Below are 22,684 nucleotides of genomic sequence, written 5' to 3' on the forward strand. Positions count from 1 at the left end.
GATAGTTCACATACTAGTTCCTCAGTGATTTCTTGACCCGACTACGATCGGTCCTATAGTAGTGCAACTATGGACCTGTAAAGTTCATTTTTTCACGTTTTCGGCACTCTACGAAACTTTGCACTTCCAACTGTAGGCCCATATGAACTTTTTTCTTATTTTGATGTGAGAAATCTACTTCCAAAATATTGGAACAAATTTTTGTAACACCCTATATATACTATATATACAATACATACTATAATCCTATATACCGGTACACAACATCCTATATATTATAATATATATAATTTTAGGGAATATTCACCGGGGTTAAAGTCGGTTTACTTAGGCGGAACTTGTCAAAGACATAATTCATCCAATTTCCAGCTCCAACCTGCGTTATAGCATTTAGTGTAAGTTTAGTTAAAGCGGAGATTTGTTCAATGTGAAAAAATATTTTGATCTCATCATATTTATTCTTGAGCAAGTTTCACTTTGTTTTTTGTTGGTCCACAAAAGCAACAGCGATGAGTAATAATTGAAATGTTTAAACGCATAACAAGGTGTTATATATATATATATATATATATATATATATATATATATATATATATAGCAGCTAGCAACATTTTGGAGATAATTTTGGTTAGTTCGTTCCGTTTTAACTGCATGCGCGAGGTGGGATGTACTGAGTAGTTTAAAGTGGGATCCTAAACACTACTCGGATTTATATTCGATGAAGTGGCCCCGTTGGTATTCGAACCCGGGACTATGCTTCGGAAAGTATTGAAGCAGAAAAATGATCAATTTTCATTCATTTAATTAAAATAATAATAATAAAAAAAATCTTTTTGAGAAGAATCGATCGCAACTCATCCGACCAAATTTGACATGGGCGGACAGATCTTGACTGGCTTAGTATGCATATAAAATATTTTTGTATGCAAACTTTTGGTTCCCGTGTAATGAGGTCACCAAAGATGAAGTCTGAACATTTTTTTAAATATTTTTTTAAATGTGTACATTTGTGATAAAGATTTAATAAAAACAATGAAGAATAGTTTTTTTTTAACGCAATTGGGAAATAACCAGTTAACATGAAGCGAAACTTATATATATATATATTGGTAATAACAAAACAAAAAGACATCTTCCTCTAAATTTCGGAATAGAGGTATACATATTCAAGTGTTTTGTATAGGTAATTTATAGCTGGGGATGTCTATTTCAAAACTTGGAAATGTTTTTCTTTTCTTTTTTGACTGAATTCTTATTAGATACTGCATGTTTTTTATGTTATATTTTTTAAACTAATATTTTTATTTTATTTATTTCATCTATATTTTGTATGATCAGCTGTATTTTATACTATACATATTTCATATATTCTAAATGGACATATTCTTCTTCTTCTTCTTCTTCTTCTTCTTCTTCTTCTTCTTCTTCTTATTATTATTATTATTATTATTATTATTATTATTATTATTATTATTATTATTATTATTATTATTATTATTATTATTATTGAAGATTCTTACACTTCTATACCTTCTGTCAAACTTAGCAAGTTCACTTTATAGATTTGTTGGCGTTAATTTTCTTCAAGTTGATTAATTTTTGCCTAATTATTTATTCAAAGAAAAGAAAGAAAGGAAACATCTGTGTTTGTATTTTGTTGTATTATATAATTCTAAATAAAAATATAAAAAATCCCATCCAATGAAATATAAGGCTAAACCCTTTAATTAAGTTGTATAGATTTCGATAACTATTCTATCAGGCCTTGTCTCCGTATTGTCAAACTAAATGTAATACACTGAGCAAGGCTATGGGGTAATATATATAAAACAATCAATCAGTAACAGTTTCAACACAATAACTGTGTCTTCATCAGACTTCCACTCCTGGCTACTTGGGAGGAAGAAATGAAGAAGAGAAATGAGATGAAAAGGATAGAGTAAGAAGGAGCGTAGCAAGAAAGAGGAAGGAAGGAAGGAAGAAGAAGAAAAACAAGAAGAGAAAATGGTTTAGTACAGAGAGCCTAGGCAAAGAAATAGAGAAGATAAAGAGGTATACTTCGCAAAGCAGGAATTAGGACGTACAGGAAAGGAAAAAGCAGAATAGTTGAAGTAGTCAGAAAAACCGAGAGAAAAGCAATAGTGAAAAAAAGATTTCGTGTAATAGTATTTACTCGCGTAATAATCGCCTTCGCATAATAACCGCACCTTAAGTTTGAAGTAAAAACATTCGCCAAAAAATATCCTCACATAAAAGTCGCAGTCTACGGAATTTTTCTCTTTGTGAACGAGACTTTCTTCGAAATTGCTTATCTTGTGCAAATCCGAGCAAAAGAAGTTTTCGTATTTACCGACACGTAACACCGTGGACCTATTTGTCAACAGAGATCAGGTAACCTACTTCCACTCTCCATTCTGCGCGCCCTCCCTCCAAGTATGACTCATCCCAGTATGGCACCTGTATACAACTACCTCGACTGCTCTGAGTAGTGGGATGCCATATTGGGATGAGTCATACTTGGAGGGGCGTGCAGAATGGAGAGTGGAAGTAGATTGCCTGATCTCTGTTGACATCGTATTGCCTCGAGATCATCATATTCCATCGTATTGCGTTGTATTGCCGTGAGGGTTCCAACATCTGGTTGTGATTATTCCAAAGATCACTTCCTAGCTGTTTTGATCATAGCGATACTTGAATGGCAGCATTCCTTGCGTAATAGTCGCAGTTGGATTTTCGCATTAAAAGACTGATACAAAAAGTACAACTATTACGCGAGTAAACACGGTATATAAAGTGGGATGCGCGGAGTGTAGCAAAATTTACATAGGCGAAACAAAAAAGAAGATGGAAGAAAGAATAAAACAGCACAAAGAGGGTGTAAGATTGAAAACGAACAACAACGCAATATATAAAATCAGAAAGAGGTAAACCACAGGATAGCGTGGGAAGAAGCAGAGGTCATAGAAGCAAAGAATAGGACATTGGTGAGAAAATGCAAAGAAGCCAGGGAAATTATGGAGGTAGGACACAAAGTAATGAATTGGAATGCAGGATTCGCGATAAATAAAGAATGGGAGAAGATTCTACTTAAAGAAGAAAAAATGAAAAGGAAGAAGAAAGAGAACAAAATAATAAGGGAACATAACGAGGATAACAGCAAAAACATATACAAGTATTTTTAATTGGACAAGTGCGCAGCTGTACAAGTGAAAGTCAATAACCAAGGTTACTTTTTAATGAAGGTTGATCTCCGGGAAGTATATAAGAGATGACCAACTCCAAGTAGTCAGAAGGAATGGAAGTCTGATGAAGCCACAGTTATTGTGTTGAAACTGTTACCTGATTAATTGTTTATATATATCATCACATAGCCTTGCTCAATATGTTGTATTTAGATTTCGAATCCACATTAATACGCTCCAAATTGTAATACAGATTGCATTTTTATGTTCTTTATGTAAAATTTTATTGTGACAGCACAATTTTCCTACAGGTTCTGTACTAGAAAACAACAAAATGGCTGGAGTTCATCATAACCCAATGGTATCCCAACAGCAACAACGAGAAATTGCCGGATGGTTTAAATTTCCAGTGGATCAAAATTCTTTGTACGACAGAGATTTCCCTTTCAAACCCATCTCCATTCCTCGACATGATTTACAGATTGACGTGAATGACGGAGAAACTAAATATTTGATCACTCAGAGAGTACAAACCCAAGATGAAATCTACAGGATTTTCTATATACGGGTAAAACAAACTTTTTAGTTATAACAATGATTTAGAAAAATCAATTATTTGTAAATTTTTTATTTTAAAATTGAATTGAAAAGTAACTACTATTCTTTAATGAATTGAAAGTATTACAAATAGTATTTAGTAATTGTTTCTTTATATGTATAGTATGTAGTGAACCAAATTATATAGTAACATGCGATCCATCACCTGAATAACATATTAACTTGTTTCTAGGTAGTGCTTCTCTTTCTCACTCTCCAAGTCTGATAACAAGCATAGCAATCTATGCAATTCATTTACTCTAGTTAGGTATATACACGAGGGCTGTTCGGAAAGTAATCTCCGATTTGTTACAAAAGAAAAATTTATTATATACATCTGAAAACTACTTCTTTGCTCTATTTTTCAACATAGTTTCCATAAACACTCAAGCACTTATCATATATTTGCACTAGCTTAGAAATTCCATCAGCATAAAAATCTCCTGCCTGTGCCTTGAGCCAGCCTGTGCCCGCATCTTTCAGCTTCTCGTCATCACCAAAGTGCTGAGATTATATAACACAAACCTGGAAATTTCTGGAATTTCATCGGAAATCTCCGAGATTGTGAAACACCGATTTTCACGAACTTTTCCATCAATTTTCCGAACGAGTTCATCAATGACCGCTGATAGCCTACCACTCCTCTATTCGTCGTGAATATTTGTTCATCCACTTTTAAATGAACGAACCTATTCACGAACAATTTCTTCACTCATCACACTTGATCCATACACGACACAAAGTTCTCGATGAATAGCTGCTGCCGAATATTGTTCCGCCGTAAGAAAACGTATAACAGCTCGCACCTCGCACTTGGCGGAATTTTCTATTGCAGTAAACATTTTGAGACGCTACAAAAGTGGAAGTAGTGATCAGACAAACTTCACTCTACCACAGCTGGATGCAGACTGATCTACCGCGCACGTCTGTGAGAAGATGGTAGGGCTGCCCCCACTACTTCACGCAAAGTACCAATCGAAGGTTACTTTCCGAACGCGCCTCGTCAGGAAAAGTAGAAAACCAGAGGACAAACTTTCTCCTGTCCTGTGACAAATTCCGTGGATTTTTTTTTTAAATCAAACCAGGAAAACCGAATATATACTAGTGCATACTGAATAGGTGGCTGCTTATGAAGGTTTATCTTCTAAGTCGAATAATCCAATGGAAAATATGTCACCCATCTTCCATCAGTTCCTTAAGATTTGTAATCATCTCATCGCCATTTTATTTTGTCTGCAGTCGACAACGATTTCAAGCTGATTATACCTTTCATAAGAAGCTACTGACGATGTTCTCACTAACGTACATTAGGTTTTCCTGACTTGAATTCTATTCAAAAAGTTACAGCTGTTAAAAAATCTTTGAACCAACGAATTCATATCAATGTGCATTTCATTATGTTTTACAAATATAAACTTATGGAAATATAGACTTCACCATTGTGTTTCTCGCAAAATTCTACCCCAATTTGATATATTACATAACCTGCTTCTTATTTTAAAAAGTCGAGCTAGATACACGGTGGCCAACTTCGAGATGGCGGCCATGATAAACATACCCTCAAATAGATGTCTACTTCGTCCCATTGGCCAATCAGAAGCCATAGTTCAAGTTTAAACTTCTCCAGCCTTCTACACACTCAGCTTAAGCCCATTGGCTTCTCATCTTGTCCAATCAATGGCCTTGGACACAAACAGCAATCTTCCAGTTTCATTATACATTCCAGCTCTACATGCCATCGGATGCTCAGCTTTCATCTTCATCTACGGAAATAAAATCATTCAACAATTTTCTCTCTGGACAAAATAGCCTGAGGGCTAGACTTCTGGTCCCATTTAGCGGGGCGAACCAATATTTCTTGTTTTTTTCTGAACTAAATTATTTATTTAAATATATATATTTTATTTGATGTCCGAGGATTTGTTATTAGCAGATGGATGATCAATGAAAGGGAGTGAATATGAAATTAAATTATGTGTGCCTTTCCACCGGGAATTGTTCTCGATACTATGAATACCACAGGCACACGCGCTAACCTCTAGACCAACAGAGAGAGCGATCTCTCTCTCTCTCTCTCTCTCTCTCTCTATATATATATATATATATATATATAGGGTGGGGCCAATAAAAGTGGCCCGGACGAGTGAATACGATTGGATGTGAATATATGCATGAAACCACACCATTTGACGCATACACCACATGTACACAAACCACGATTGAGATCTTAGTGCTGGCAGTGTTAGTGTGAGTTGAGCAGTGTTCAGGTGAAGATAGTACTCACAGTACAGCAAAGTGTGTTCTCCCTTGTGGAAAGTTACGTGAAAACAAATTCGTGGAAAGAGTGTGGTTAGTTGTTTGCTAATGAATTTCATGGTGTCAAAGTACCAGCAAAGAGTGCAACGTAACGATTAGTCGGGAAAATGGCATCAGATAGGATCTGTTTTGAACAAGGCAAAAAAACATTCCGAAAAGTATTCGAACACCTGAAATTGTGGTCATTTTCATTCATGGGGTCATTCAAGAGATGAATGGTGGTTATATTCAACATTTGCTATAAATAGGTTATCGAACTATTTCCTTTCCTTTTCTGTGTTTGTTTGTATCCTATAACTCTGTTCTTCTCGTCACTTTTATTTGGCCCCATATATATATATCACCCCCTTAGGTAGTGCGGGGCCAATAGAATAAAATATTGGTTCTACAAACCTCGATGCAAGTTAATTGTAAACCTGGGGTCCCTATGGCCAGCCCTGGTGATGTTGATCAGAAAGGGATCAAAAGAAAGAAAGATACAGATATACTTGTATGAGAGGATTGAAAGAATCGTTCAGAAGAATAATGTTCCTGAGAGCTTTGGTCCATATTCGAAAGCTGTGTTAATGCACAGTCTCCTGTGAAACTGACGACGCATACGATGCTGATATATCATTGTTCATATATGATTTATAATAATAGTACTGGCTAACTACGTAATAATAATAATAATAATAATAATAATAATAATAATAATAATAATAATAATAATAATAATAATAATAATAATAATAATAATAATAATAATAATAATAATAATAATAATAATAATAATTTTCAATTATGGAATCTGAATTATGAATACTTTGACACTTTCGGTTGTATGCAATTGTCACTGGAGTCTTCAGATTAAAATTATGCTATTTCCTTGTTGATCGCAATTGTTCCTATAAATTGATTGTACATGAGAGCGTTCTCCCCCCCCCCCCCACCATGCTTCTCATTTTAGCCTTGCATAAATAGATTTTGTAAAGTAGTAGTTATTTTGAAATCATAATTATTATTTTTAGTACGACTTATTGTATTTTTTTAAAAAAGGTTTTTCAAATTCAAAAAAAAAAAAAAAAAAAAAAATTATCTTGTTTTTGGTACATTGTATACATTTTTATTCGATACAAAAATAGATTTATCTTTCATGAGATGATTTCTTTTGCAGGCAAATCCAGGATACGTTTTAGGCATTCAACTTCTAAATCCCATTCACAATCGTAGTACAGAACAAATTACTATTTACGATGCGGTATCACCATCTCCAGAGGTGAGGAAATGGATTTTGAGACGAGATTTAGTGGTGTTCCCAAGGATTAGCAGCTCCTACGCCATTGTACTTGAATATCGTAGTGGGTTTGATGCATTAGGTGATGCCGTACTGTTGGTTACTTCAGTTAAAGGTAAATATATATCGTAAAAGTTCTACTCTTTGCAGGTAATACGTAGAGTTAGGTTGAGTAAATTAGAGTCGGAAATCGACTCCCACTTCCGGTTTATTATAAAAATCCTCTAATAACAAGAGTATTTATAGAAATACTTCAATACAATTCTCTCTATTGTGAGGTAGAGAATTGGTAGCCCAAGACCTTGCGGCCCAGGACAGGATCTACAGAGCTCCAGGCAAGCTAAGTAAAGTGGCGTAGGAAACCCCAATGCTCCAGGCAAGCAGTGAGGGGGTTAGAACGTCACAGAGCCCCGAAGCAGGCTAAGCAACTGAGATTGGGATCCTGACAGAGCCCCGAAGCTGGCTAAGCAACTGAGATTGGGATCCCGACAGAGCCCCGAAGCTGGCTAAGCAACTGAGATTGGGATCCCGACAGAGCTCCGAAGCTGGCTAAGCAACTGAGATTGGGATCCTGACAGAGCCCCGAAGCTGGCTAAGCAACTGAGATTGGGATCCCGACAGAGCCCCGAAGCTGGCTAAGCAACTTATGAGTGTGTAGCCCCCCTCACTCCCATTCCATTTTAAATTTCCCAGTTACTGTTGGCTGAATTGGAATGAGGCTTCATGTACTGTTCGTCGACGCAAACTGTGTTTTGGTTTTATCTTTGTATAAGTTGGCAATCCTGTGAGTGATGACTCGTGCTTCCTGTCCACCGAATAAAGGAGGTGTAAAGTGGTTATGACAATCTAAAATATAGTCCCTTGAATTCAAATGCCATCGTAAAATACCTTCACTGTTTTTAACACTTTAATTGTTTTGTATTAATTGGAAACTTATTTAACGCCCTTTGATATTTGTATTTCTGATGAAGGATATTTATTATGAATATTTATAAAATCTTTTCTGGTGTGCTTAGCGTAAAGATATTGACGCTGAGGCAAAAAAGCCGCGAAAGGTACTCTAAGTGGTTATGGTGGTCTAGATTGGTTCTACTACAGTGACGCCCGAGAAGAATATCAAAGTTTTGCCTCGCAATCGTTGAAGATTTAATAAGTTTGATAATGAAAAGAGTAAGCTAAATCTGCGCAGGTATATAAATATAAATTTAACACGAAATCTATGTTCGTATACCAAGACAACGTTTAATATGTGAAATCACGTAAGTAACGAGGCATGAGCAAAGAACTTGTACAAGTAAAAGGGTGAATTCCACTTGGAATTGAAAAGTAATTACTTCCATGGAAGCTTAATAATGACTGTTCAACGAGCAACAAGAAGCATGGAGAAATCTTCTTCGTAAGAATGATTACATGATTCCCCCCCCCCAAAATCCATCAATTTATAGTGTGGTTAAGTGTGATACCGAAATGGCGTGTGTTTAATACTAGTGCATAGTGTAATGCAAATTTCAGCCGGCATTCGTAGTGCGTCATCTTCCTTAAAGAAAGAAAGAATAAAATAAAAATATATAATAATTTCTTCGCATAAATTAGACATTAATAAAGTTTTGGGCTTATGGTGTGTTGGTGCATGTTAAATAAATCACTAACAAAATGTTGTAATGTTGTAAACGTAAGTATTATAAACCTGTGTTAAGCGAATAAAATTTACACACTATCTATTTCTTTATGTGCAATTACCTTTACAGTATTTCTGCACAATCACTACAGAGTTGCTGGATGTTATGTCTAATGACTTGCACTTATTCCGCTGATACCAGCAGGCGTGCCAAGGATGGTGGGCACTCGCAGTCCCAACCTCAATGAAATAGTACTTTGGTTCGAGATCCAACTTGGAGGTTTGCGCACTCTCTATTGTAGTATTTTAATTTGTATTGCGAATGTCTTTTCATGCCAATTACTAATATTCACCACAGGTAAGCTGTACTGAATGGGAGTTGTTTCCAGCAGAGTTATAAGATTTGGTTATCCCAAATGGGATCAGGTAAGCATCAAACTCAGCCAGTCACAAAAGTGGTTAGCTCAAACAAGAATTAGACCCTGCAGGCCATAAGAACGGCTGCCCCGAACTGGAACCGAACCCAACACAATCCAATCGTGTTATAAACTGAGATTGGGATCCCGACAGAGCCCCGAAGCTGGCAAAACCGGGTAGAACAAAAGCCAAGAGTCTCGCAGCTGACTATAGGCTTTGATGTTGGGTTTCTCCTAGTGCTCCAGGCAAGCAAGAGGAGGGGAGACCAATCGAAGACTGGTGCTTGTGTATATTGGCGCTCTGGGCGGTGGTGGCGCTGCTGCTCCCATGTCGTCATGTGACTTATAGATGGTACTGGTAGTTTGTTGTCTGCTTCTTGTAGTAATCCCATGAGGTGTAATACTCCAACATAAATATACGTGGTTGATGTTTACAAACAGGAGGAGGTGTCATTGTTTATAAACCGAAGCAGATGGTACATTACAATATTCTTAAGGGAAATACTACCTGGCAATACAGCTAATCTTATCCATCCTATCAAGATGGTGTTTCTTTTCTTCTGTTTTTATTAACCTATTTTTGAAACTCTTAATAGAATATCGTTCAAGAGATGAGCTGGCTTGGAAGCAAAAAATTACTTAATCTCTTTGAGTTGTTTAGAACATCTGACAAGAGAGAGCTATTCGTAAATATTATAACGTGCAGGATAGAATTTATTTCTTGTTTAAACACTATCTTATTTAAAGTAAATTTGTACGAGTTTGAAAAAGGAACACGGAATGAATATATAGAAATTGTAGAATTGATTTACAAAAAGCCATAGTTCAAGACAGAGATAAAGGCAGGAGGAGTGATCAAAAAGTAAGGTTACAAACCCTTCAGTGAAACGTGTATATATATTATTTCATACAACCAATACAGCCAACAGATAGTACATATGTTGGGTTATTGTTCGACATAGTCTTGGTATCGGTTGAGGCACTTGTGGCATCGTGGGATGAGTTTGAAGATTTCCTCCTGGTAAAAATTCTGTCCTTGCGTGTTTAGCCACGTTGTCGCTAACACCTTCTTGTCTGAAGCGAAGCAACGGCCTCCAAGGTGCTCCTTCAAGTCGCTTGGAGCCAGGTCCCGATTGTAAGGAGGGTGTCCCAGCGTGATGGTCTTCTGGGCTCCGCGTCGGTGACATTTTCTCTACCGGCCACAAACTTTCGACACCATTCTGCGACATGTTGACGAGACATTAAAGCCTCTCCGTAAACCTCTACCAGCTGCCGGTGAATTTCAGCCGCGGTTACATGTTTCGCCCACAGAAATCGAATAACTGAGCGGACTGCTTCTCGAGATCAGTCTTCCAAACGAGTCACCATTTGTGCTTACATACAATTAACGCTGTAAGTGGCGGGTGGCTGAAACAGTTGTAGTAAAATCACCGCATACTCTTCATTCCTCGTAACAGACGAAACTCCAGAAATGTCGGTCTGGTAACCTTACTTTCTGATCTTCCCTCGTAGAACTCACATAACAGTTGTTTGGAGCTGCTTAAAATAGAGTTTCGTAGTTATGTTACTCAACGGGCACTAAATCCCTAGAACCTTTAAGTTAAAAAGGTTACTTGTCGCGTGAAGTGAAGTTTCTCGGGATTTAACTGTCTCTGAGCGTAGAATAGAGGGAGAAAAGTATGCTGGAAGAACGTGTATCTTCTGCTAGAAAACTCTAAATCACAAGAGCATAAAAATCTACAATTGCACGTCTTTTAGGAACGTGTGAAGTAAAAATCAACATATTCCCATACAGCCCGTTCCAATATAGATCAAATAAACTTTCTGGTGGGCAACATCTTTTCCGTGGGGTTTCTCGTGATACTCCCGTTTTTTTTTCGACATTCTTACTCCAGTAATTCTTCCATCATCACTCCCTTAGCCTAAAAAAGGGCATATGCGTGGGACGTTAAACTGAGAGATTTTGTTCCAATATATTTCGAAAAGTACCTTTCTAGTAATATCAAACACCATACGGAAGTTTTGTTTCCAAACTAGCTATTAAATTATCTGCATGATGGTTCTGAAATCCTGCATTGAAAAGTTGCTTCTGCTGAAGATTAGATATTGCTCTAATTATTCTAATTATAAATGTACTAAATCCATTACTATTACTTTACATAAAAATGATATTAATGTTTATAATACTTGTTTCTCTTAGAACCAAGACCTGAATTTGGACCGGGTTTACTCGAAGGGCCTGTACCAACACTTGTTGTTCAAGACTCCCAAATTAAGGGAAATCGACAAGGAGTCAGTGCTTTTTATTACAACAGGTAAAAATTAATTAAAAGTGTTTTTATATATAATAATAATGTGTATATAACAAAATATTATGTACTATACGTCTAGACTTGTTAATAATAATAATAATATACAGTGGCGTATTTAGAGGGGGGCTTCCGGGCTTAAGCCCCCTCCGAAATCTTACTTAGTATAGTAAAGTAAATGAAATATCTTGCAGAATTTTCACATTTCCAGGCAAAGCCCCCCCGAAACAAAATCGTAAATACGCCACTGATAATATATATAAGTAAATAAACTGCTCCTTTTTCTATGATAAAAAGGCTTTCAACTTTCAATCGTAGACGTAATATTTAATTAATGAAACTTACAAAAGTTATAAAAAAAGATTTTAAAAAATAAGCAATTGTTTGATACAAATCCTTGTATAGACGTGAGTACAGAACTTTGCAAAGTTGAGTGAGTGACCAGTTTCTTTATAGAAGACTGTACATAACTTTGTCCGACAAAACCTGTATAAATACATACAAGAAAAGGTTTACCTTGTGATAATTTTTAAAGATAATTTTCAGACAATAAAAATGAAAAAGAAAGAAAAAAATACTAAAATTAGATGGACATATATATCACAAACTTTTTTTTTTTTTTTTTTAAGTGACACGACTTTGTTCTAAACTGCACTTAAAGTTTTAAATAATTCATGTCCCATAACATCACTGGCCATAAAGTGAGGAAGAATTCATTTTATGTTTTCTCTTAGTTCGATGCATTAAAACTAAATTCCTTGGTACGCAACTCCGAAGTGTATACGCCGAATAGCGAGCCATATTAAGTTGAAACTGCATAGTGCCATCGCCGTTCTTCTAGTTTTTGTCTTGAATTAACATTTTAGCAAGATTGTTTCATATGATTTGTGTTCTATTAAATAGTAAATATAGAGAATTTTTGAAAAAAAAAAAAAAAAAAGTTGACTAAGTGCAAACTTAAATTTTCGTGGTCCATATCTCGGGAATCAAAAGTCTGCACCCAGCATATTTTGTGTGCTTACTCAGCAAGTCAAGATTTAGGACTATGCTAAGTTTGATGGGGTTTTATGAATCGCGTACGGTATACACTATTCTTGCGATTTTCTTTCTTCCTTTTTAAATAAAAAAATCTCTTAAGGGACGGAAACTAGAGAATGTCGTACTACCACGTTCACTCGCATAACAGGAGAAACACGTTATTAGGTTAATTTGGGAAAACATTTTCGAAAGATTGAAGGAAACACTAAGGAGCAAGTGTGGGATTAGAAAACAATGCAATACAGTTCTGGTAGATTGTATTTGAGATGGAGAGGTTCGAGTGCCAAACATGAGATGATGAATTTCTGTCTAAGTTAGGACAAACGAATGTACGGTTCAGAATTCTTAACGCATATTGTAAAACATTTGGAAGTTTTCAAACTGCCTACTTAAGCGGTATATATCTTATGCTTGGTCCGTACCAGTTGTACCTTAGCATCGATAATTTACTGCGAAGCTAACATAGTTACCAGACTAATGTAGTTCAATTATAACGAAAGGTTATAACTATTACTACATTATATATTACTATTATATTACTAAATTAGGTTATTTCGATATGAAATGTTAGTAGTTCTTTGCATAAAACAAAGAACTTTAAAATTTTGTAATTTTACTTAAAAATGCATTGGGTTGTAATCAACGAATTGAAAATAAATGAAATTAGTGCAGGGTTTCTACTGGTCAGGAAAGTCCAGAAAGTCAGGGAAAACTCAGGGAAAAAGACTGGAAATCTGGGAAAGTCAGGGAAATTTTATAAACTATACTTTTTACAACATTAATTATACACAAATTGGAGCTTATATTAATGATCACAGTATAGAAAGTTGCTTAGATTTATATGTTGGTAAGTGGAATGTACGTATAAGCAATTGATTATTATTTGTCTCTGTGGAATAAATGTTTTCATATATAAATATTCACCGTTATTTATTCCTTATTTGTATGTCAACGTCATCCGACACGTGTCATGAAAGTCAGGGAATTTCCTGTCAAAGGTCAGGGAGAAGTCAGGGAAATAGATCTCTCCAGATCAGTGGGAACCCTGTAAATGAAAAAGGTGGGATTAGTTGAGAAAAATGAAAATACAATTTGATAAAATAATAATAATAATAATAATAATAATAATAATAATAATAATAATAATAATAATAATAATAATAATAATAATAATAGATAAGACAACAGGTAGAATTCCATTGATTGCATAGAGTAAGTTTTCCACATTTGTTTAAGGAAGGAAAGATGTGCATGATTAGAATGTACGAGGATTGGAGGTTTCTCAAAGAGGAAACTATTTAAATGTTTATATGTTGATGAAGATAATGTCTTCTTAGTGATTATTTTGCTAATAATTTTTCTTTAATTGCTAGGTACTTGAATGAACTTGGCGACCACTTTTTGCGAAAGGCTAATGAATCCATTAAGATTTTCAACTGCGATATTTCCCACAACGAAGAAGAAGCCATCTATGTCTACTCACCGTTCTGGGATGTCTACAAATCTAATTTATCAGAAATCACTTTCATGATCAATACTACACTTATAACAGACAATGGACGGGGGATTTTGCAGTTCAGCAGGTTAGTATTTTAGCACATATTTTTCTTTTAATCTTTTGGTTATTGATAGAGATATATGAAAAGAGGTACTTTACTGGTTAGATCTCACATTTGATCTCCGAAATAATCAGTGGTGGAATTATTCCTCAAGGAGGTAAGGACGTAAGACGAAGATACCATTAAGAGTTAAAAGGCCTATTTGGTTTGCTATATGAACCAGACTATGTCACGCGATCAAGTCAAAAGATACGTTTCGTGCTAAATCGAGTGTGGAGATTTCAAATCCAAATGTGAGATATTTCAAGTACGTAAACTCCGCGTGGGGCGCCCTGGTAATTCACAGAAGATGCATATTCTTTATCATTATTGTTGATTTTACTCAAACAATTTGACCTTTGACGATGTTCTATCTATATTTATCTTACGTGCTATACATCGTTTTAGGCTCGTCATTATGTCTTTGCAATAAGCTTTGAATTAGCCATCTCCTTATTATATAGTATTTGAGATATGTAGACGACTTCATTTTTTTCATTGATTTTTCATTGATACTAATGTTAATGTTTCGTGCTTTTTGACTATGTTCCATCCATTTTAGGACAATTTGCTTTTGTAATATAAAATATACATAATCTCTTCTACATTTGAGCAGAATTTCAGCCACATCCTCCAAAGTCTGTTCACATAATTGGAATCGGATAGGTCCTTTGAGTCTTTTTTAATCAGACAGCTATAAAAGAACTTCGCAAATTAAATTGTGGAAATTTGCGTATTAACACAAATAGTAGCTAATTCCTGGCCACATCAAACGGTTAAGAGAGAAGACGAGCTACTGCATCTCTGGCTAATTTCTCAGGTAATTTTTTGAATACTGGAAAAGTCAAGAGTTTTTAATTATTACGATTATTTATTTTTCTCTATACTGTATAATAATTTAGACAGTAAAATGCCAAACTTTAACTAATAATAAAATAATTAATCTAATAGTGTTAATTGCTATGTTGTAAATAGACAGTGGTATCCTAAAATATATCAGTAAACACTAAGTTTTTAAGCACGCAAATTCAATAGTGAACGTTCTTATGAGTCTCTACTTAAAACGAAAACGTGTATAGATTAGAAGTCTAAAAAAGTTTTTACTTTCACATTACAAATTAAGTCATTAACTGATTGAGTCTTTCCATTCCATGTTTTTCTTGGTCTGGTAAAAGAAAATTAAAATGAAAGCACTGTTTGTTTTATATCCGCCTTCTCCAAATACTTGAGGGAATTGTTATTGTTTCTGTGGCACAGAAGATGGAAATGTGAAATCAATCATTATAAGACAAGTTTCCATTGTATTATAAAACTATATATATATATATATATACAGTGAAACCTGTCTTTAGCGGAATCGAGCGGGACTCGCAGAAATTTCCGTTAAAGTCAGGTTTCCGCTTAATGGAGGTAGGCACTGTCTTTTTTTAATACATGCTTATAACGGACATACTGAGAAAATATTGTACGTACGTTGTACGTACCTTTTTCAATTACAATGCTTCTTTTTTTCTACGAATTAATACACAAAAAGTTTAAAATTAATACAAAATATGCTATGCACATGCTTTCTTTATTTTTGCAGTAGTCAAGCAGAGTTTTCTGTATACATTGCTGCTTAGCTGTTCTACTTTCCGTACACACTTTAGCCTGAGAAACTACACTTAGTAAATCAGAGTCATTTTTTCGTAATGCAAATTGTTGCAGTTCCTTTAAACCTCTGAAATCATCTTGATACGTCTTTATTCTTTACTCTTTTTCGAACTCGGTACCGTATTCCTCTTCTTCTTCCACCTCGTCTTTTTCCGACTTTCCGTTTCATTCTTGATTAAAGTGAGGGGACTACGGGCAAATTGTGGGGGTGAATATGAGTAATGCTTGGGGAAGGTCAACAATGCCCAGAAAAATTTAACAAAAGAACGAAGAATTTATCGCAGACATGTAATGTATCTATTTACCCTCTCACAGAATGTCAAAACATTTTCTAAACGCTGTAGTCTGGAACTCTGAATTTTCCGTTAAAGGTTTATTTTGCTTTCCGTTGTCCGCGTAACACAGTTTCCGCTTAATGAAGGGACTTTTACACGTTTTGCACTCCAAAATTCATGGGACCGTGAAATATTTCCGTTTAAGACAGTTTTCCGTTTAATAAAGGGTCCGTTGAAGGCAGGTTTTACTGTATATATATATATATATATATATATATATATATATATATATATACAGCGTGTATCAAAAGTCGGGACCAGAGACCAACTCCTTTATGAGGAAAAATACGGAAAAATGGAAAGAGAGAAAAGTTGTAAAAAATAGATTTAAAAAAAATGGGGATTGTTTCAATCATACCAACTGTCTAGTCTCCACACTGATGAGGCATCCTATGTTAAATGAAAAGCAATATTGCCATTTCAGTTGGCTATTTGAATGGAACGTAAGGGCACATAAAAATGACATCCGGAATGTGCACACTGTTATAAGAGAGAACCAAGAACATTCAGAATCCATCGTTGTTGATATGGTGAGGGCCCAAAGAAACAGCCTGCTGAACTGGAAATGTTGCTTTTTCGTTCAACATAGAGCACCTTACCTTATATACCATTATATTTATATTCAGCGCTTGTCTGTGTCGTGTACTACATTCGTTTGTATAGTGTACTACGCTTGTTTGTATAGTGTACTACACGTGTTTGTATAGTGTATTAAACTTGTTCATATAGCGTACTACACTTATTTGCATAGCGTACGTACTACGTTTGTTTGTATAGTGTACTACGCTTGTTTGTATGATACACTATGCTTATTTGTATAGTGTATTAAGCTTGTTTGTATAGCGTACTACGCTTGTTTGTATAGTGTACTACGCTTATTTATATAGCACACTACGCTTGTTCGTATAGTGTGCTACGCGTGTTTTTATACTGTACTACGCTTATTACTTAAAGGAAATATTTATTTTAAAAAAATACATGAAATAGAAAAAGAGAACATCACAGGTACAAACTTAACAGTTGTATCCTTATAAAATGAAAGATGTGATTTCTTGAAGTATGTTTGGCAATATTCGTTAGATTTTTTTCTCCCAATTTTGAGTTTACTTTTCTCTAAACATAACTGATAATTTGAAAGTTTGATCCAGAAAGCTGAAACTAATATAGATTTTTTTTTCTTTCAGGGACCTTAGAAGCTCAAACAATTTATTCCATTGGATCTTACAAGACAATTCAATCGAAAGAAATGGCGGCGGAGGATTTGATATCTCGCTTCCGTACGTTTGGCAATACAATGAAAATTTTACACATACAGTTTATATGGCCAATAATACCATGAGAAACAACAAGCAATTCGGCTTCATTATTGACGGCCATTTTGCTCACATCAACATGACACGAAATGTATTTGACAGTAATACCTGTAAAACTGGTTTAATTGCAATTCGAGGCATGGAAAAAGTTATGAATTTTACCGGTAATAAATTGGAGAAAAACACAGGACTCTATATGGTAGAATTTAACATTGATAGTCAATCGGAGATTTTAGGTGAAGTTTTTGCTATATTCACAGAGAACATTGTAAAAAATAATAAATACATTGCAATGAATTTGAGAGAAAAGAAGAATAACCGGCCATCTTACGTGATTGGATTTAACGGAATTCAGAAAGTAAACATAATGAGAAATTTGTTTGGTGGAAATATGTTGGATTATGAGTTAGTAGCAGGCATCAAAACAGCCAAAATCGATAATACCATTAATGTGGCAGAGAATTGGTGGGGAACGGCAGATATCCGACAAATCAAGGAGAGAATATTTGATTTTGATGATTGGAACAATCACGCCATTGCAAATTTTAAGCCATTTTTGATAGACGATTCAATTCAGTCGGAATTATCTTCCTCATGGGAGCCAAAACGTGTGACTGATCCATATAACTTAGGTGGTCGATTAACGGAATCTGTTACAATTTACCGGCAAGAACAGCCGTATGTAATTAAATCTGATATCACCATAATGCCAGACGTTACGTTATTGATAGCGCCAGGTGTAGAGATGGAATTTTTCCCCAACGTTGGTATTCTTGTTTTGGGAGTGCTTAAAGCGCAAGGTAGACGAATTGAACCAATCATTATGCGTCCTATAAACACTGAAAATGTCACAGAATACCGTGTTGGCCGATCACCTTCCTCAATGATTCACACAACCTCTATACGTCTTTGCACAGACGGAAATTGTACTACCGCATCACATGAAGGATTTTTGGAGTACTACAATAGAACAACATTGCAGTGGGTTCCTATTTGTGATTCGAGGTTTGAGGAGAGAAATGGTCAGGTAGTCTGTCGGGAACTTGGTTTTGATGTGCTGAACGTTCATGTGGATTTCGATAAAAGGATTGAATTTCATCCCAATTCGCTCTCAAGGATATGGTCTTGGCCGGAGCCACTGCAATGTAAAGGTGAGTAGATGACCTTAACCTACTCTTCTGTTTAGATTGTTATTTTGATTGTGTTTGACGAAGTTTTCATGTCATTGTTTGAAATTCGTGATATTAATGATGACGTGCAGAATACTTATTTTTTTAACTTACACCCAAGGCTAATAGATTAAAAATTCTTAAATGCTATTGAAAGCTGTACTCTGAGGAAAATTGTACCCGAATAATGTATAATAAGTTATTCAGTGGGAAAATAACTTAATTTTCATTCATTACGTTAGATACCTTCTAAAGAAACAATTTCATTTTAGTGCAGACATAGAACGATCACCTAGAAGCGAAGCTGTCATTCCTAAAGTTTATTAACATTGCGAATGAATTGTTTTCTGACAAATTTTCAATCCTACTAGCCTCTTTTACCATTCGTGTTTGGAGATAGCTCCAAATGTGATTTACTCCCAAGTCCTAGTGTGTAGCCTCAAATGCAGATTGGTTATGTTAATGAAGATTGTAATTTAAATCTACTCTAATCATCACTTTAAAAAAAAAAAATGTAATCTTAATATAGTAATCGCGAGGACTCGTGAAGCTTAATTTAGATTTACAAACTTCACCACCCAATAGAACGCGAGGGTGTGTCCCGGTCATCCACCTCCACCCATGAAATTTTGTCAGTGTCGCATCTCGCGCCATACAGAGAACATCTCTTGAGGATGCAATGTTGTTGGATTGCCTCTAAGTTTCGTTTTGTTGTTTTGTTATATATTTTTGCTATTATTATTGTTACAGTTATTATTATTATTGTTACAGTTATTATTGTTTGCTATTATTAAATATTTCTTTGTTCCTTGTTGGGCGTATCCTCTAAGTTTGGCAACGTTGTTGGTGTATTTCTGTCGTTTCACTTTTCCTCAAGGACAAATACAATTTCTAGTAAATATAAACACAGTGGAAACAATGAATATCTAAGAATAATATTTTTTTCTATCATGGCAGTATCTAATATCTATATCAACTTATAAAAGATATAGTGTAATAGAGGACTTAGCATAAGGCTGCCTCATAATAAATATTAAAAATCCACAGCTGGGTTTCAAGAACAAGATCAAAAAATACAAAACTAGGCATGAATAGGTACAACAGTTAAAAAATATGAATAAAAGACAGCTTAATAAATACAAAGAATTTTATACAGTAGTGCATAGTAAATAAAATCTTAAGATTAAAATTATATGAATTCTGTCAAAATTGAAATCGTAAGTTTTTTGACCAATAGAATAAGAGTTCTATTGCCAACTTTTGGTTACTAAAAGTGGAGTTAAAATAAGTTAACATCTTTACAGTGATGAAAATTTTCCGGAAAATTTTGAAACGGAAAATTTTCTGGAAAATTTTCCCGGAAAATTTTCCGATTCATAAAAACATACTCCACTTATTCCTACATCGTTGTTTAGTCGAGATGTGAGATGGAAAATTTTCTTCTATATTTTTCCGGAAAATTTTCCGTTCTTAACAAATATCAGTGATTAAGTAACAATTCGTCAGTATTCATAAAATTGATTGAATTCATATATAGAAACGTTAAAAAGTGAAAGATCGTTGAAAGAATCTGAAAATTTTCATGGCTCAGACAATTTTCTGTACGATGTAAGAACTAGTGGAACAATTTTCCATGAACTGAAAAATTGTTTGTCCTGTAAATGAAAATTTTCCGGAAAATTTTCCGATTCATAAAAACATACTCCACTTATTCCTACATCGTTGTCTAGTTAAGATGTGAGGTGGAAATTTTTCTTCTATATTTTTCCGGAAAATTTTCCGTTGTTAACAAATGTCAGTGATTAAGTAACAATTCGTCAGTATTCATAAAATTGATTGAATTCATATATAGAAACGTTAAAAAGTGAAAGATCGTTGAAAGAATCTGAAAATTTTCATGGCTCAGACAATTTTCAGTACGATGTAAGAACTAGTGGAACAATTTTTCATGAACTGAAAAATTGTTTGTCCTGTACAATGAAAATTTTCCGGAAAATTTTCCGATTCATAAAAACATACTCCACTTATTCCTACATCGTTGTCTAGTTAAGATGTGAGATGGAAAATTTTCTTCTATATTTTTCCGGAAAATTTTCCGTTCTTAACAAATATCAGTGATTAAGTAACAATTCGTCAGTATTCATAAAATTGATTGAATTCATATATAGAAACGTTAAAGAGTGAAAGATCGTTTAAAGATTCTGAAAATTTTCACGGCTTAGACAATTTTCAGTACGATGTAGGAACTAGTGGAACAATTTTTCATCAATCGAAAAGTTGTCTGTCCTGTACAGTGGTGAAAATTTTCCGATTCATAAAAATATATTCCACTTATTTCTACATCGTTGTTTAGTTGAGATGTGAGTTGGAAAATTTTCTTCTATATTTTTCCGTTCTTAAGAAATATCAGTTATTAAGTAACAATTCGTCAGTATTCATAAAATTGATTGAATTAATATATAGAAATGTTAAAAAGTGCAAGATCGTTGAAAGAATCTGAAAACTTTCACGGCTTAGACAATTTTCAGTATTATGTAGAAACAAGTGCAACAATTTTTCATGAATCGAAAAATTGTGTCCTCTACAGTGATGAAAATTTTCCGGGAAATTTTGAAACGGAAAATTTTCCGATTCGTAAAAATATAATGCACTTATTCCTACATCGTTGTTTAACCGTGATGTGAGGTGAAAAATTTTCTTCTATATATAGAGAGAAACACACTGTAAAATTTTATTTCCCAACTTGAAATACAAACTTTTCCGGTTCCCGAAAGCTAATTGGAAAATTATAATTTGTTGCTGACTAACTTGCCTCTACTGAAATTCAATTTTGTAGCTCTATGTGCAGTTAAATATAGTGGAAAATTTTCCACCTAACATCACTATACATAATATCCAAAATTGCCAGGCCTATGAAAAGTGTTTTCCACTTGTTTCTACATCGTGATCAAAATTTTCCGATCTATGAAAATTCCTCTCACTTGTTTCTAGAGAGCAATAAAACTTTCCGATTCAGAAAACAGTTGTTTTACTTCTTGCTTCGAAATGATGAAAACTTTCCGACTAATAAAAAATTCTTCAATTTTTCCATATAAGGCAGAAAATATTTCGATTCATGAAAAATTGTTTAACTTGTTCCTATATAGTACTGAAAATTGTCTGAGCCATGAAAATTTTCAGATTCTTTAAACGATCTTTCCGTTTTTAACATTTCTATACATGAATTCAATCAATTTCATGATTGCTGAGGAATTGTTACTTGATTACTGATATTTTTTTAGAACGGAAAATTTTCCGGAAAAATATAGCGGAAAATTTTCCGCCTCACATCACTACATCTTTATAGGTTACCATCTATTTTCTTGAAATGTCCCAATTAATTAAGTTATTAATGGTAAATTGATATAATAAATACTTAATTCAATCAAAGCTAACACATCCTAAAAATAAACACTGTTACTGTTCGTTTAAAACTAATTTTGTTTTTGCTTAGGCGATGAAGAAAGGCTAGAAGATTGTGCAATTCGCCTGAATGGCCAGGTATATGGAGAGAAGCATGAATGCTCCTGGGACAGCAAATTTGTGTTTGTTCACTGCGGAGAGAGAAATTTGGACACGAAACAAGAATACTGGGGCGGAATTAGGTATTTATACGTTTATTTGTTAATGGATAATACGAAAAGATGTGTATCAATGATTTATTACGTATTGTATGAGAACAAAAAGGAAACTGTTTCACAGATGTTTTGTTTGTACCTTGCTGGAGTTTATAAGCTTACACTTTTAATTATGGCTTAATGTAAAACTCATTCGGACTGATCATTGAAGTAAAAGTTCTGCAGTAGTATTATTAGAAATATAGAT

General features: G+C 34.5%; 1 protein-coding gene across 1 annotated transcript in view; it reads left to right on the forward strand.

The window, feature by feature from the left end:
* bark (C-type lectin domain-containing protein bark beetle) overlaps positions 1 to 22,684 on the forward strand; it is a 185,706-nt gene that overhangs the window by 118,994 nt on the left and 44,028 nt on the right. The window contains exons 11-16 of the mRNA XM_081758239.1: positions 3,494 to 3,750; positions 7,252 to 7,486; positions 11,606 to 11,720; positions 14,126 to 14,335; positions 17,523 to 18,802; positions 22,314 to 22,464. Coding sequence (XP_081614365.1) covers positions 3,494 to 3,750; positions 7,252 to 7,486; positions 11,606 to 11,720; positions 14,126 to 14,335; positions 17,523 to 18,802; positions 22,314 to 22,464 — 2,248 coding nt within the window. The remainder of the gene's footprint in view (positions 1 to 3,493; positions 3,751 to 7,251; positions 7,487 to 11,605; positions 11,721 to 14,125; positions 14,336 to 17,522; positions 18,803 to 22,313; positions 22,465 to 22,684) is intronic.

Source organism: Thermobia domestica, chromosome 5 (genome assembly GCF_964235325.1).
Source record: "Thermobia domestica chromosome 5, izTheDome1.hap1.1, whole genome shotgun sequence".
Taxonomy (NCBI): domain Eukaryota; kingdom Metazoa; phylum Arthropoda; class Insecta; order Zygentoma; family Lepismatidae; genus Thermobia; species Thermobia domestica.